The 17,884-nt window shown below is 43.9% G+C and overlaps 1 protein-coding gene across 1 annotated transcript in view; it reads right to left on the bottom strand.

The window, feature by feature from the left end:
- Positions 1–3,060: 3,060 nt before the first annotated feature.
- Positions 3,061–17,884, bottom strand: part of LOC115073915 (interleukin-18-like) — a 38,578-nt gene continuing 23,754 nt past the window's right edge. Inside the window, exons 2-5 of the mRNA XM_029572877.1 lie at positions 15,299–15,372; positions 11,730–11,873; positions 6,568–6,701; positions 3,061–3,693 (exon numbers count right to left, since the gene is read on the bottom strand). Of these exons, the coding sequence (XP_029428737.1) occupies positions 3,481–3,693; positions 6,568–6,701; positions 11,730–11,873; positions 15,299–15,372 (565 nt within the window). The 3' untranslated portion in view covers positions 3,061–3,480. The remainder of the gene's footprint in view (positions 3,694–6,567; positions 6,702–11,729; positions 11,874–15,298; positions 15,373–17,884) is intronic.

Here is a 17,884-nt window from a genome sequence, read left to right as displayed (position 1 = left end):
TGCTGCAAGACAGGTCTAAAGTTATCCAGCCTTGCATGGCCCGATAACTTGCTACTTATTGTTATAAAATATCTGGGTAAGTAGCGCTACATCAGTAATAAAACCAGGCAAAAAATGAAAGGGCCCACAGCTCCTAGCCTCATGGAAAATATGTACCGTAAATTGTCACATCTGGCCCAGTGCTAATCAAATATATTATTGCTATCACCACCCCCCCCCCAACACACACACACACCCTTTTCTCATTTTGCCTTTAAAAATTTAAATCACGACCTTCCCCCAAACCACATCCCTTCCCACCCCCCCCCCCCTCCCTCGGATCCCATATCCTATCCCACTATCTTCCCTGGACCCTCCCATTCCATCCCATCCTTTCCCCTAGTGATAAAAAAAAAAAAATCATCCCTGCCAGGAGCAAGAGTCTCACTCATCCACTACCGGCGGCTCCAGCGCTGCATTTGCCAGGCAGCCCTGGCAGCATCAACTACGCTCAGTTTACGCTTTCAACGCTTCCACGTACAACACTTATTTAGTTATTTCACCATGACATCAAGAATTGTCAGATCCTGCTCTTCTGTCATCGAAAGAAACCTCTCTTGAAACCACATCTTGGAATAAAGGAGAGTCTCCCCCCCCCCAAAAAAAAAAGGTACCTTCAACAAATCAAAATTCACTGAAGCAATCAGGGGTTCACAGGCTCCTGCAGCATTGGCTAACAGCATCATCGACAACAACAAAACAATCTTTCTCCAAAATCAATGGCCGAGGTCTCCGAACTCGCATCTCACGCATAATCCTTCCCGGTCATAGCCCTGTCCATTCGGCTCACCCACTCTCTGAAAAGTGCTCACGAGGCTGTTGTGGTCCACAATCACCCTGGTTTGCCACCGGACACCACCCAGGAGTCCAGTAATCGTTTACGAATTCCCATGCCTTGGCCTTGCTGGACTGAGTAGATCGGCTGGCAGCTGCCCCCTCCCCCACCTCAACTCTCAGAGCTCCGCAGCAGAAAAAACACAAGCAAAGAACCAAAAAAAAAAAGACCCTTTCCTGCTCTGAACACCTCCTTATAGTAACCCAAAGAAACTCTCCCGGGTGCTTCTCCCTCATAACACTCCCTTAAAAGAATATACCAAAATCCCCTTAGTACACCTCTGCCACAGCGACGCAGTGCCAGAAGAAGAGGTTAAGTGACTTCCCTTAACATTTACCTACATGCACACAGTAACAAAGTCAGTGACGGCAGATAAAGACCAAAAGGGTCCATCTAGCCTGCTCAGCAAATGTTTAAGGCTGAAACTGCTGCTCCGTGTAGGTTCTCTCGGTTCTTCATTTCCATCTTCTAGCCACTAGGGATCCTGAAGCTCAATTTCTAGTGACCAGGAGCAATGTCAGGCCTCCTGCCACATGAGGAGGAGAGACATGGAGCAAAACATGTGAAGCAGGTTGTAGATGGACAACAGATCCTGAAGATAAAATGGCCAGGGCTGCTTAAAAAAATGTATATATAAATCGAAGGATTTTAAATTTAACCTAAGAATCACCTGGAAGCTAGTGTAGTTATTTTAAATAATGGACTTACATGATCTGCAGCCTGAGCACTGGTTGGTACGTATAAATGTCTGCAGGACAGTTGTGAGGCTGGAATCAGCGGTGTCTTCTAGGGTTTACAAAGCTACTTCTGAATGCAAACTCTTCTGATCAAGTTAAAGTGTGTTGTACAGTTATGGGCAAACTAATAATTGCGTTTACTTTTTATTTTTTAGCCTGCTTTTCCAAATAATGCTCAAGGCAGCTTACAGCATTATTAGTATTAGGTACATCAAATCCCTTGCCCCAAAGAGCTTACAATCTAAGTAAGCCACCTGAAGCAACGAGAGATAAAGCACGGAGTAGCAGGTCACAGAGTGGAAATGGGAACTGAACCCTGGTTTCCCTTGGTCTCATCTCCAGGCCACTCCTCCTAACCTAAACAACAGGCTCTTGAAAACAAATGAGTGCAATGCAATCTGTGGAGGCCTCCTTGATTAAACAGTGTCCAAAGCCCAGCTTAGCGAATGTGAAAGTTAGGGATATATGTGTTCTGAAGTTTCCTTTGCATATACATAAATGTGCTTCCCTTTAATTTACAGCATTTGGAAGATGTGGGGGCTTTATTTTTCCTTAAACCGCCATTAAATGTAACAAACCCTCTTTTTAGATGATTTTCCTTGTTTCGTACTTCGTCTGTGGCCTTATGGTACTTCGTGGTGTATCACAATTTCTGCTCTTCCTCTTGGATCTTCATTTTCTTACCGAGACCTCACACAACATGGTGATAGATAGGTGTCCCTGGTAACTCTTTGGCTTTCGCCTGGAGACTGTGGGAATCTGAATGAATTACCTGCTCTCTGGATATACGCTGGAAAGTTGCAGGTGCTCTTGGTGCCAGCTGAATCGGGCTGCACGGGCTACGGGAAGATGGAGGCGGCGTCACGTCAGCAGCCCCCTTCAGAAGTAGAGGAGAATGCATTGCATCGGCTCGCACGGGCTGCAGGAGGAGGGGCGGAAATTGCGGCTGAATTGCCCCCGCAGCGGCTGCGAACAGGTGAGAGGTTTGAGGCTGGTCGGTGGGATTCGGGCCTGGAGGCAGAAGGAGAGAGAGTGTGGGGAAGGAGGCGAGGGTATATAAGTGTGTGTGTAAGAGTGTGTGAGAGCATGTATGAATGTGTAAGGAAGTCTGGGAATGGAGAGAGAGTTTGTACACCCCCCCCCCCCCCGACAATCTCAGGGTGACCCCAACTCAACCGTTCCCAGGTATGACAGTAGAACAGTACTAATGTGTTGGATATTTTGCTATACTTGTCTACTGCTAAATTTGTCTCAATTTGAGAATTGTATCCTGAATATATTTATAAATATATAAATAGAAAAACAAGCTTGTGCCCTCAGCAATTCATGTTGGCCATAGTGATGACACCTGCAGCAAAATAATTTCATTCAATAAGGTGATATGTATGGTAGCTTTAAACTTAAATAAATGTACATTTTTACAAATCTTTAAAGAAGAAAATGCAAATGTTAGTTTCATTAATTTGTATTTATTTTAAGGCATAATTAACTTTTAAGTTTTATTTATTATTCATAAATGCTCTTAAATGTACACAGTATGGAAAAGGATAGGGACAGGACATAAGAAATGGGATGTATTTTATATATATATATATATATATATATATATATATATATATAGAGAGAGAGAGAGAGAGAGAGAGAGAGAGAGAGAGAGAGAGAGAGAGAGAGAGAGAGAGAGGAACTAAACAAAACAGTAGGTGATGAAAGTCTGGCAGTTTCCTTCCCCAAAGAGCTTATAGTCTAGGAGAAGGACAATAGTGACAGGGTGCAAGGGTAAGGGGCGAGAGGATGGATGCTAAGAAAAGCAGGGAGGTAGGAGGATGAAGTGGGGTCATATTTACAAAACAAAAATCCCAAATAGGCTAATCATTTGATCTGTATTCGGAGATTGTCATCCACCTGATCCTGGCTCTTCTTTAACGCCAGTTTTTTCAGGCCGTTTTCCTCCTTTGATGCTAAGAAGTACCCAGCTAGTAACGACGATTCAAAACTGAACGCTGAGTCCCCTTCACTGAAGAACTTCTGATAGAAAATATACTCGCTTCTGTCTCCCGGAATGTATGACGGGGCATTCCCTTCCTGTAAGGGGAGAGAACAGATTATTCCAAGGTAAAATCCCTGTAGATCATTGACATATGATGCTAAGAAGCAGGGGTGCACAGTTACAGTCGGCGGAGGCCACACGCAGGCCTGTTTTTCAAGTCATCATTTTTTACATGGGACTCACTGATCTACTTGAGGCAACAATGTGCATGTTGGTCACCTCCCTCTAATGGTCAGAAGAAAGAAACGTAGCTGATGGAAAAAGCACTTCTCCCACTTAGCCAATAGGAGTTGCTCAAGAGCTGCCGCCGCCTTTAGAGCAGGTGTTTTCTAGGCCCAGGAGAAAAACCTTTTTTTTTAAATGTAGTTCAGTGTAAGATTTATGTATAACCTGCCTAAGCTACAGCTTAGGGCCTCAAAGTATGAGGGGCCTTTAAATACAAAAAAATGTAAACTTTGTTTTTAAAACATTTTTTGGGTAGTTCCATGGGTCCTCTTAACTCTGACATAGCTTGGGGCCTCAGCATGTCTTAATCCCGCCCTGCCTGCTGCTTTCAGTGGATGACGACCCCCGGCACTGCCACAGGTATGATGAGCCCGCTGCAGTGTCATGGGTTCAGTGACAGCAGGATGTAAGTTTAGTCCAGCGTCGTCTGGGTCTCCTTGACTGAGTGCAGCGGTTTTATAAATGTATGATACAAATGAAACATACAATTGCCTGGTCAGGACATCCGTTCCCTTGGCACTAAAGGGACATACGCGAAGACATATGCGCGTCCCGGGGCTTGCGTGCGCCGCCAAGCCTATGCAAGGTAGGCTCAGCGCGCGCAGGGGCAGCTTGGGGCAGCTTTTCGGGGGTTACGCGTGTAACCCTTTGAAAATCTGTCCCATATTGTTTATCCCCAAGGGTGTAATATTAAGGATCAGGTTGCACGATCAACATTGCCAAGAATTCTGCCATCTAACGAAATTCAACAAATAGGATATTTTGTCTTTTGATCTTACAGGGTCTAACTTGGCCAAACCCAGTCATGCCTTGCATTGACTAATCAATTGTAGATCCGCACATGTGATTTATGTTGTAAATTGTCCTTGTCCAAAATTCTATATAGGATGTACAAAACACATGATAAAGGCCAAATTTGCATACCAAAAAGATTCAAACACCAGTGGTAGTGTATTACCTAAAAAGCATGGACATAACTTTGATTTAAAGTGGTGTATCATTGAAAAGATAGTAGGCAATTGCTGTCTGAACATCGGAGAACAATATTGGATTTTTACATCAGTGAGTTGAATTGAAGGATATGAATTTGGAACTGGAATGGCTCAGCCTAGGATGACGTGTCTATACATCCTGGTGTGACATCATGAACTGTGTATTAATCTATAAGGTTATGGGAACAATCTGTTTTCATAGTAATGATATGAATTTAGAAATTGTGTGGAAGATACAAATCATAAGAGGTCTGTTTTAGTCTATAAAAAATGAAAGTTTTTCAAATGGTCAACATCCAATCAACAAATACAGGCATTATATAATGTTAAGTGTTCTGCACCAATAAGAAATTGATGATGTGCAGCTCAATGATTAGTTGATATTGTAGCCAGGAGTTTATATGTAAAGAATTAAGCTATGCGTGTGTGTGTTCCACTTTCCAGAATAACGTCTAAAGAAATGAAAGCTGAAGACAAGACAATGAGCGAATGAAGAAGCAAAATTGCCCCCAATGCAGAGAAATATTGAAACATAGAGCCATGTCAGGTGATGTGTTCAATTTCAGCTTTCACAAAAAATTTAAGAAATAGATAGACAGTTGGGACGATGATTATACTTTGGGAAAAGCAGGATATGTTCTGATGATCCCTAGGATGACTATACCCTTATACTAACTTCTGCAGCTGGATCTCTGTAATGGCCTGTAATGATATTAAATCGTATAGGGAAGGAGTCGAGGACACAGGAGATCAATAGAAAAAGTTATTTTATAAAACAGTACTGTAATACAAAAGTGTTCTGGTAAAAATGTAATAAGTGACACAGGCAATATGTCAGAGGCCATAGCATATGTGCATATAAGAAAATAGTAGAATAAAAACAAAACTATTGCTAGCAACACGCTTTTGTGCGGAACAGCAAAAAGAAAGAGAGAGATAAGATAAGGTAACATACTAAATCATAGGTTCACTTCCCTTATCTCCTCCCCCAAAGATAATTAGTGCAACCCTTGTAGTGTTGTCCCTGCAAGGAGCTGACATAAGGTTTAAGAAATTCTCCCCCCAAGGTGTGAGGATGAAACCGCAGAGGAGAACAGATCTGCACTTAGCAGTCTTCTATCTGTTCTGAGTAATTGGGGCTGGGGATGAGGATTTATACTGTGTATGTAGTACACAGACATGTGCAGCTCAGATCTCTTTGTCTGAAGCAGACCTGAGCTATAAATCATATTGCCTGCTCTCAATGTTTCACTTTTCAGTGGGGGCTATCCTGTCCCTACATGTGCATCTAGATGTCTTTCAGTCCGGTTCACTCTCCCTCATCCTAATTCAACCTCCTCGAGAGAAAAAAAAAAAAGGCAACTGTACTTAGCAGCTTTAAAATTGTGTGGACAAATCGATTCGATATGTTTTATAAGGTTTTTTTCCTCACTCTTTGGAATTTGTGCTCCTCATATTCATTCCAGTTCAAGTGTGACTCCAACATGACCAAGACTGACCATTGGCCAGGCAGATCATGTATTTAAAGGATTCCAAGGTAAAAGCGTGTAACATTTATGGCCTTTCTCTGCAGTGATGTCTTAGACAAAGGAAACTCTGGATGGGGTTAGGCAGTGAATTAGAAACCAGTGACACAAGGCACAAGCTCTGCTTAGTTCAGAGTAATGAATACAGCTGACTTCCAATACTCACCTGAAATTCCAGAGTTCTGTCACTTGTGCAGTTCATGAGGTAGCTCTTCCGGCCCTTCTGAACTGTAAATGCTACAGATATGCCTTCCCTGGGACTAGTGTCTCTGTACTCGTGTAGCTTGATGCTGCAGTCATCTGTAGAGCAAAAATAAAAACCCCAAACCCCATGTTTAGTGCAAAGTGCCCAGAAATATATGCTAGTTTACTGACTCTCAGGGGGCTTTTGCAAATTCAACACTGAGGGCTTCACGAGAGATATCAGCAAAGTTGGAAGGAAGGCCCCCATGACATGTGTCTGGAAGATAAAGTAATTTGGACCCTCCTTGATTATAGATGCTGATAATTATGAGAGCATTATCCTGTACATAGTAACATAGCAGATGACAACAGATAAAATCCAATTGCTCCATCCGGTCTGCCCAGTTTAATGGCTAGGATAAATCATTGTTACCTCTTCCACCTGCCAGGCTATTCCTAAATTAGGGGATATTGTCCTACTAGGTAAGAATTCAGGTTTAGATAAGAACATGAGAAGATAAGAAATTGCCATACTGGGTTAGACCAAAGGTCCATCGAGCCCAGCATCCTGTTTGCTACATTGGCCAATCCAGGCTACAAGTAGTTGGCAAGTACCCAAAACATTAAGTAGATCCCATGCTACTAATGCCTGTAATAGCAGTGGCTATTCTCTAAGAAGACTTGATTAATAGCAGTTAATGGACTTCTCCTCCAAGAACTTATCCAAACCTTTTTTTAAACCCAGCTAAACTAACTGCACTAACCACATCCTCTGGCAACAAATTCCAGAGCTTAATTGTGTGTTGAGTGAAAAAGAATTTTCTCAGATTAGTTTTAAATGTGCTACTTGTTAAATTCATAAATTGCCCCCTAGTCCTTCTATTATCCGAAAGAGTAAATAACCAATTCACATTTACCCATTCTAGACCTCTTATGATTTTAAAGACCTCTATCATATCCCCCCCTCAGCCGTCTCTTCTCCAAGTTGAACAGCCCTAACCTCTTCAGCCTTTCCTCATAGGGGAGCTGTTCCATCCCCTTTATCATTTTGGTTGCCCTTCTCTGTACCTTCTCCATCGCAACTATATCTTTTTTGAGATGTGGTGACCAGAATTGTACACAATACTCAAGGTGCAGTCTCACCATGGAGCAATAAATACAAAGGCATTATGACATTTTCTGTTTTATTCACTATTCCTTTCCTGTTTGCTTTTTTGCCTGTTGCAGCATACTGAGCTGACAAATTCAATGTATTATCCACTATGATTCCTAGATCTTTTTCCTGGATGGTAGCTCCTAATATGCAACCTAACATCATGTAACTACAGTATGGATTATTTTTTCCTATATGCATCGCCTTGCACTTGTCCACATAAAATTTCATCTGTCATTTGAATACCCAATCTTCCAGTCTCGCAAAGTCTTCCTGCAATTTATCACAATCCACTTGTGATTTAACTACTCTGAATAATTTTGTATCATCTGCAAATTTGATAACCTCACTCATCTTATTCCTTTCCAGATCATTTATAAATATATTGAAAAGTACCGGTCCAAGTACAGATCCCTGAGGCACTCCACTGTTTACCCTATTCCACTAAGAAAATTGACCATTTAATCCTACTCTCTGTTTCCTGTCTTTTAACCAGTTTGCAATCCATGAAAGGACATCACCTCCTATCCCATGGACTTCTTAGTTTCCTTAGAAGCCTCTCATGAGGGACTTTGTCAAACAGCTTCTGAAAATCCAAATACACTATCGGGCGGATTTAAAAAGCCCTGCTCGCGTAAATCCGGGCGGATTTACGCGAGCAGGGCCTTGCGCGCCGGCGCACCTATTTTCCATAGGCCGCCGGCGCGTGCAGAGCCCCGGGACTCGCGTAAGTCCCGGGGTTTTTTGGGGGGGCATGTCGGGGGCAGGGCCGATCGACGCGGTGTTTTGGGGGCGGGATGTGGCGTTTTGGGGCGGGCCCGGGGGCGTGGTTTTGGCCCGGGGTGTTCCGGGGGCGTGGCCGCGCCCTCCGGAACCGCCCCCGGGTCGAGTCTCGGTGCGCCAGCAGCCCTCTGGCGCGCGTGGATTTACGACTCCCTCCAGGAGGCATAAATCCACGGATAAAGGTAGGGGGGGTTTAGATAGGGCCGGGGGGTGGGTTAGGTAGGGGAAGGGAGGGAAAGGTGAGGGGAGGGCAAAAGAAAGTTCCCTCCGAGGCCGCTCTGATTTCGGAGCGGCCTCGGAGGGAACGGAGGCAGGCTGCGCGGCTTGGCGCGCGCCGGCTGCCCAAAATCGGCAGCCTTGCGCGCGCCGATCCAGGATTTTATAAGATACGTGCAGCTACGCGCGTATCTTATAAAATCCAGCGTACTTTTGTTTGCGCCTGGTGCACGAACAAAAGTACGCGATCGCGCATTTTTTATTTATTTATTTTTATTTATTTTTAATTTTTAAAAATCTACCCCTATATATTATCTACTGGCTCACCTTTATCCACATGTTTATTAACCCCTGCAAAAAAATGAAGCAGATTTGTGAAGCAAGACTTGCCGTGGGTAAATCCATGTTGATCGTGTTCCATTAAACCATGTCTTTCTATGATGATTTTAATGATTTTTCTATGGATGATTTTAAAGATAGGTTACAAATTTTAACTAATAGATCTCAAATTTCATTTTTTAGTCCCTTCAGAAACCTGGGGTGCATACCAGGTGATTTGCTACTCTTTAGTTTGTCAATCTGGCCTACTGCATCTTCCAGATTCACAGTGATTTGGTTCAATTCATCTGACTCATCACCTTTGAAAACCATCTCCGGAACTGTTATCTCCCCAATATCCTCATTAGTAAACATGGAAGCAAAGAATTAATTTAGTCTTTCTGCAATGGCCTTATCTTTGCTAAGAGCCCCTTTAATCCCCTCGGTCATTTAATAGTACAATCGACTCCCTCACAGGTTTCTTGCTTTGGATATATTTTAAAAAGTTTTTATTATGAGTTTTTAACTCTATGGCAAACTTCATTTCAAATTTTCCCTAGCACTGTCTATAATCCTATCTAGGTGACATATGAGGTCCACCACCTTCGCACCAGGCAGGAAATTACCAGGCGGTCCTCACGTCCACCAGCCTCCCAGCTATCTACATTTCCAATAATCAAATCACCAACTATGATGGCCAACCTAACTCTTCTCTCCTGGGCAGTAGCCCTGGTAGACTTGTCCTCAGTGCAAAAGGACAACACATCACCTGGAGAGCAGGTCCTTGCAACAGGATCACTTCCTGCTACACTAGGGTAATGCTCTCCACCTGGGAGACCTTTCTGATCCAAGGCACCACTGGGGCTGCCAGACTAGATTTGGGACTTGGCTACTATGTCCCTGAAAGTCTAATCAATGTATCTCTCTGTCTGCCTCAGCAACTCCAGGTCTGCCACTCTAGCCTCCAGAGATCAGACTCATTCTCTGAGACCCAGGAGTTCTTTGCACCAGGTGCACACATATGATCTCTCACTGACGGGTAAAATAAAATCATCCATGTGACACTCGATGCAAAAGACTGGAAACCCCCTTCTTGCTGCTGGACTGCTGCCTTCATCTTAATTTTGTTGAGTTCCTAGTTACGTTTAGGTTGCTAAGGGAGTTGGAATTAGAGTACTTTAAATTTATAGGTTGTATTCACTAATTAATCTGCTAGTGACCTACAAGGGGATAATTAAACTTTCAACAAGGGCTGGTGCAAAATATGATTTAGAAAAGAGCCTGATTGATTTTTACTGAGAAAGTGCCTCTTGCCTAAAAATCAAGGGTTGAACTCCCTCTGGCTTGCTTATTATCTCAGAAACACACAAACTGTAAAGAATATATCCCAGTATTAAACCTCTCTCCAAACTTTTTTAAATTGTAAGAATTTCCAGAACTATACTTACTAATCCTCTTCAACCACCATTAAGTTGATCTTCACTCCAAGGATTGAGAGGTTTGAGAGCCTTCCAGTCCTCTTCTATTGCAAAGGGTGCGGGGCCTCTGGAAGCTCGGGCTGTGGAGTTTGAAACCTGGATCGCTCACTGTGACCTCTGAAGACCTCTCCCGGGGGATACTGGGAGCAGTATGCAGATGAGCCTTCTGGTCCTTTTCTACTGGTGAGGGTAGTTTGGGGTAAGATATGACAGTGGAAGGGAGGCTGTGCGAGTGGGCTCAGCTCCTTTAAAACCAGATGTAATGGTGTATTTATTGTCTAGTGAGGAAGATCACAGACATGATCTGCTACTTTAGTTAAAATAAGCAATTGTTTTATATGTTTTCCCTCAGGATGTAGGTGTTATTGAAGGATCAAGAAGATATTATAATACCATTAATGACCTTGGAGCATGGGCTGTGGTTTCAGGCACAGACTTCAGTTGGGAAGCAAAATGTTTAGAATTTGATATTAGTAGAAGGTCTCCTGAGGTTTCTGGATTCCAGGAGAGCTTCAGCTTCTTTAAACATTTCAGACTTCCAATTAAGGTGACCAACTGGCGGGGGGAGATCTAGTCCTGGTTTTAATCTGCTGCATGCTTGGACTCAGAGGCCTGCATATTAGTGAGGGACCAACAAAACAAGAAGGGAGGCGATCTATGAAAGCTGTAATGGTGTCAATAAACAAAATAGATGCCGTATGTCCTTTATAAGCATTTATTGTGGTAGAGACATAAAAAGTGTTCGACTCAGGCCGAGTTTCACCACTTCGCAAGTGGCTGCCTCAGGGGCTGAATTGTGCAAGGATCTGAACATGCATATAGCGTTCTGTTTGAAGTTCAAACAGCACCAGTCATAGCCTGTTGTTTTGGTACTATTTGGATGTATAGTCTCCACTTTTATCGATAATTGCACAATTCAGCCCCTGAGGCAGCCACTTGCGAAGTGGCGAAACTCGGCCTGAGTCGGGCACTTTTTATGTCTCCACCTCAATAAATGCTTATAAAGGATATTCGACATCTATTTTGTTTGTTGACCCCATTACTGCTTATATTAGTGAAATCAGAAATATGAACTCATGCATGTCCTGTGGTAAAACCAGGACTGGATTTGCCTGTTCCGCAAAAGGAAGCTGGTCAGCCTGCCAGCAACAGAGATGCTTCCTGTGAGCCATAAGTATGGAGGAAGCCATTTCATACCTTCATGCCGCGCTTGCAGTGATCGAAATACTGCGCAGTTTTCTTCAGACTCTGGATAAACCAGCAGCGTGTCATTCAAACTATTCTCAATCAGCACCTTTAGGAATTGGTTATTGTAAGTCTTCCATGAGTCCACCTGCAATTCTGTCAATACAAGAAGAAAACTGCAGGTGAGTGCAAGAAACAGAAGAGATTATTTTTTGTGTTATTTTGTGTTAATTTTTGTGTTATTTTTATGTTAGAAAATCGGGCGTCCATGTGCTTCTTTTAAAATCTACCCCAACTGCCTTTACCACATCCTCCAGCAATGAATTCCAGGGATTAACTGTGCATTGAGTGAAACAAAAATGTTCTCTGCATTGTTTTAAATGTGCTACTTATTAACTTCTTGGCATGTCCCCTAGTTGTTTTTTGTTTTTTGTTTTTTTTTGGGGGGGGGGGGGGGTTGAAACAGTAAACAATTGATTTGCATTTAACTGTTCCACTCCACTCCGCTCATAATTTTATAGACGTCTATCATATCTCCCCTCAGCTGTTTCTTCTCCAAGCTGAAAAGCCCTAACCTTTTTAGCGATTCCTCACAGGGGAGTTGTCCCAACCCCTTTATGATTATGGTCACCCTTCTCTATACCTATTCTAGTTCCACATATCTGCTTTGAAATGCTGTGAACAGAATTGTACAAAGTATTTTAGGTGTGGTTGCACCATGGAGTGATAAAGAGGCATTATAATATTCTCTCTTTTATTCTCCATTCCATTCCTAATAATTCCTAGCATTCTGTTTGTTTTTTTTAATGTTCGCCGCACACTTGACCAAGGATTTCATCGTATTGTCCATGATGAAGCCTAGATCCTTCTCCTGGGTGGAGACTCTTAATATGGAATCTAATATTGTGTAAGAACAGTTTGGATTATTTTTCCTTATATGATTCACTTTGCATTTGTCCACAGTAAATATAATCTATCGTTTGGATGTCCAGTCTCCCAGTCTTGCAGGCTCATCCTGTAATTTCTCACACTCTGCTTGTGATTTAGCAACTTGAAATTATTTTATGTCGTCGGCAGATTTTATCACCTCACTCATTGTTCCCTTTTTCAGATCGTTTATAAATCTGTTAAAAACATTGGTCCCAGTACAGATCCCTAGGGCACTCCACTATTTACCTTTCTCCATTGAGAAAACAGATCATTAATTCCTATTCTCTGTTTCCTATCTTTTTTTTCACAATCCACAATTGCCTCCTATCCCATGACTTCCTGAGGAATCTCTCATGAGGAGACTTTTTCAAACCCCTTTGAAAATCCAGATACACTATATCTACTGGTGTACCATTATCCATATGTTTATCAACCCTTTCAAAAAATGTAGCAGTTTGATGAGGCAAGACTTCCGGGGTGGGGGGTAGGGTGACTGCTGAAATTGCTGATGCACTAGAAAATTTGCTGCTGCCGCCTTGTGCCCTAGAACACAGTTCACCCTCCTACAGTACTTTTTTTGATGCATAAAGCCTATCAATTTCATGCTCACAGCAACCCAGTCCTTAGAGGGAACATTAACCTAATCTACTAACAGAAGTTACAATAAAATATGTGAACATAAAAATATTTTCTGCAAGAACACTCAAAACCACTTTCTGCATGCAAATGAAATTAATAAAGAGCAAACTTCTCTTTAAAATAGAAATGAGGAAGAGAGGACCATAATGCTGTAAAAGCCAGTGGATAAGTACCATCATTTTCCCAGCAAGAATTAAAAGTTACACAAGGAACTGGACCTTTAAAATACAGAAAACCTCTCACTAAATACAAAATAGAAACTTGCTGATAATAGCTGTATGGAAACCACAAGCCTGACTGTATTAAGCAGTCCAACAATGGAAAATAGAAAGATCATCATTCCTCTCAAAACATCAAGCAATAAAATCAAGAGATATAAAACATCATTCATAATATTAAAACCATGCTAATAAAAAGAATAAATGTCAAAACAGCCGATGAGCATCTAATAATTAAAAAAACTTGGATAAATTTGTTCTAATTTTGCCCAAACACCAATAAAATATTTCAAAACATCTGATGAATAAAGCATGCAATAATTTAAAAATGTTCTAATATTTCCCAAAACCCCCCCCCAAAAAAATATTTTAAAACAAAAGAAACATCAAATTACACCCAACAATTAAAACTCACTATTAAGGCTTTAAAAACTTCCTGCTGTCCTTATCTGAGATCTTTTGATTTCCAGTCACCTTGAGATTACCGTGGATTGGAGAAGGTAGGGCCGCACAAAGATCTCTCTCTCTCACTCACACACATACATACTAACACATTAATTCTTTCACACACTCCCTCTCTCTCACATACACATACTCTCTCTCACTCATACACACATTATATGGGTGGATATGTACATGTTCCTGTGAGGGCCTATATGTGACACATAGGCTCTCACAGGCACGTGCTCACATGCACACAGGATCTCAGACACATAATACACACACACAGGCTCTAAATATAGACACACACACACACAAAGCCTCTTACATGGACATGCGTGCACACAGGCTCTCATACAGACATATATACTAGGGGTGTGAATCATGTGATCGATCCTCTTAATGATCGATTTTGGCTGGGGGGGAGGGAAATCTGATCGTCGTGTTTTTTTTAAATCGTTAAAAATCGTAAATCGGGGGAGGGTGGGAAAACCGGCACACCAAAACAACCCTAAAACCCACCCCGAACCTTTAAAACAAATCCCCCACCCTCCCGAACCCTCCCAAAATGTTTTAAATTACCTGGGGTCCAGTGGGGGGGGTCCCGGCGCGATCTCCAGCTCTCTGGCCACGGCTGCGTTGAGAAATGGCGCCGGTGGCCCTTTGCCCTTATCATGTGACAGGGCAAAGGTAGTGCCAGCGCCATTTTGGTTCCTGGCTCCCGACGTCACACGTGCAGGAGATCGCTCCCGGATCCCCGCTGGACCCCCAGGGACTTTTGGCCAGCTTGGGGGGGGCCTCTTGACCCGCACAAGACTTGCCAAAAGTCCAGCGGGGGTCCGGGAGTGACCTCCTGCACGCGGGCCGTATTGCCAATCTTCAAAATGGTGCCGGCGCTACCTTTGCCCTCACTATGTCATACGGGCGACCGTCGCCCGTATGACATAGTGAGGGCAAAGGTAGCGCCGGTGCCATTTTGAAGATTGGCAATACGGCCCGCGTGCAGGTGGTCGCTCCCGGACAGGCCACTCCCGGACAGGCCGCGATAAGGGGAGCGTGGCCTTCTCGGGTCACAGGTTAGGTGAACACTTCTTTTATTTTCTCCCTCTCGTCGTAACCACAGGAATCCTGTAAGTTGATCGCCTCCATCTAAAAACACTGAACTTGAAAGCAGATGGGCTATAAGGCCCATCCAGTCTGCCCAGTTTGCTTCCTGTTGTTGTAATACTGTAGACCCCCTCACCCCCCATCCTCCCGAAAGTTGATCTCTGACGTTCAACTCACCAGTTTTAAGATGCACAGACAGTGGTAACAAACTCCATAAAAAAAAAAGGTAAAAGGAGATAAGTTTACCATGAAAGTAAAGGACTCCGTCCTCTTCCTGAACCAGGAACACATCTGGCTTGTTTGCTGTTAATGTATAGGAACTAAAAAAAAAAAAGAGAGAGAAATCGGTCACTCTCTCTGAGGAAATGTCTTTTCATGCTGTTTTACAGTGAGCATCTTTACGGTTTAGCTTATTTGGGCATTTATCAGTTGACCTACACCAGGACACCACAGAGGAAAATGAAGAAGGTGTTCCAGAGAAGCCATGGCATGATAAGTAAAGATATACAAGACCGCATGAAGACAACCGTGAGAAACAGGAAGTTTATAGCAGTGATGCCAAAACCAGAGCTGGCTTTCAGGATATTCACAAATTAAGATTCATCATACAAGCATATTGGCATTTGTTAGGTTTGGTTAATTTACATAACTTGGTTACTTGGGAGGTGAAACCCAGAAGGTCTGTGGCCTTAGAGGAGCTCCAAAGAGGTCAGTACATGCACCTTTGGAAGACATGAGCTTAAATGCGGGAGGAATGCAGTAGAGGAGTGGGTCCAAGATCATTTGTTCTAATTGAGATCTGTTGGGTAGTGTTCTCCCATAATCAGGGCTGCAGTCTCTTGGGCGTGGAACGTTCGTCTGTGTACAAGGCCACAGAACACAAAAAAAGACCTACTGTGCTAGAGGGCAGCAAACCTCTGGGGCTGGAAATTACCAGCTGCTGCCACCAAGGAGTCACCACTTAGGCGAAGCTGCCACCAGGAGCCACGAGATCTGGTTCTCTTTAGCTACATTTTTAGCTGAACCTAACCGGATAGGCATTCAGCTGCACATTTGGCTAATCTAGTCAGTTAAAATCTGACTGGCTAGATTTAGCAAACTTAAAGGTGAATTTTAAAGCCAGACGAGCGCAATCAGGGGATGCGCGAATATGTCGGGCCAGTGCGCACGAGTGGATTTTAAAAGCCAAATGGATACGCGTGTAAATGCCGCCGCACGCACATTTCGGAACTTCTGAAAAAGGGGCGTGGCATGGTTTGGGGCGGGACATGGGCATTCCGGGGCTTCAATCTGAAATTTGCATGGAAATACCTGCACGAGCCAACGCACGACGGGGTCCCCTGCTGCATAACTTTACTTCTACTATGATGACATGAGAATGATAAAACAAATCTAGGTAGATCACCAGGGTTTTAAGGATCAGGGCTAATGGGGGAGGGGTGGGGGAGGAAGGAAGCTGTTTAACCAAGGGGGTTTGGAAGACCTATTCCTTAACTGGGTGAACTGGGAACGTTAGCCACAGTGTCGGCATGCATCTCTTTTAAAATTTTCCCACTTACACAGTAGAAGCGGGAATTGCGCACATAGGGGCGTACCCGTTTAAAATTGAGCACACATGTGCACCTGGCTAGGCTACTTTATAACGTGTGCATGTTCTAAAATAGCCACATTCCTGGGTGCGCAACCAACGCGCGCACATGTTTGCCTGCACATCCCTTTGAAAGTTAACATCGTAGAGGGGGCCATTTACGAAGTCACAGTAAGTTCCCTGGAGGTTTATAAGAAGCACACAAGCCAGTTTGTAACATTTTTGAAGTGCCGACACTGGGTCTTGAGCCTAGGGGCATTCTGGGTGCCACAAGCCCATCACGGATACAAAGGTACGACAAGGGATGGTTGGGGGATGGGCTAGGTTGGGGGTCAAGGAGGGGAGGGGAGGGGAGGGGGATCAGATGCTTGGAGGCCAGGAGGGGTTGTGGACTGCTTGGGGAAATTTGTGAAAAGGGGCAGGTTTTGGGTGGGTAGGAGGGAGGGGCCTGTGCCTTTATTCTTTCACCTTTTTGCCAGTGATACCAAAATCTGTAACAGGATGGACAACCAGGAAGGCGTGGAAAACATGAGGAGAGATCTAGCAAAGCTTGAGGAAAGGTCGGTCAGCCAAGATTTAATGCTAAAAAAGGCAGAGTAACGCATTTACGGCTAAATTTTAAATCCCCTGCGCGGGGAAGACAGGGGTTACGCGAGTGGCCCGGGCCTTGCGCGTGCGCGTGCGCCGCTCGCATCTTCAAAAGGGCCCGGCCACGCGTGTAACTGCTGTTATGCGCAGAAGTGCCAGGCCCAAGAAAAGGGGGGGGGGGGGGGGGGGGGGAGGGGCGGAGCTGGAGGCAGCAGGTACAGCGGTCATTTGCCGTTGTGCCGGGTGACGTAAGTTCTGAAATAAAGAAAATAAAAAAAGGTAGGCCCTGAAAAGGGGTCGGGGAAGAGGAAGGGAGGGAGGGAGGACCAATCTCATCGCCGCGCAAAAACTGGCCAAATCTACCCCACCCTGCGTGTGCCAGCCCATATTTTATAACGTGCGCCCACTGCTGCATGCATGTTATAAAATCACACGTCCATGTGTGCACGCTGGGTAGCGTGAGCAAATGGAGGTGCACGCATATGTTTTTAAAATCTACCCTTTAGGATGCAAAAACCTAAGGGGCAGGGGCACAACCTAAGGGGCAGGGGCAAAACCTAAGGGTCAGGGGCAAAACCCTAAGGCGCAGATTTGTTCGCGCAACCCGGCGTGCATGTTATAAAATCCAGGGTCGGCGCACGCAAGGGGGTGCACAA

Source organism: Rhinatrema bivittatum, chromosome 12 (assembly GCF_901001135.1).
Source record: "Rhinatrema bivittatum chromosome 12, aRhiBiv1.1, whole genome shotgun sequence".
NCBI classification, from domain to species: Eukaryota; Metazoa; Chordata; class Amphibia; order Gymnophiona; family Rhinatrematidae; genus Rhinatrema; species Rhinatrema bivittatum.
The sequence above is the reverse complement of the archived record's forward strand: the minus strand, read 5'-3'. Positions and strand labels throughout refer to the sequence as shown.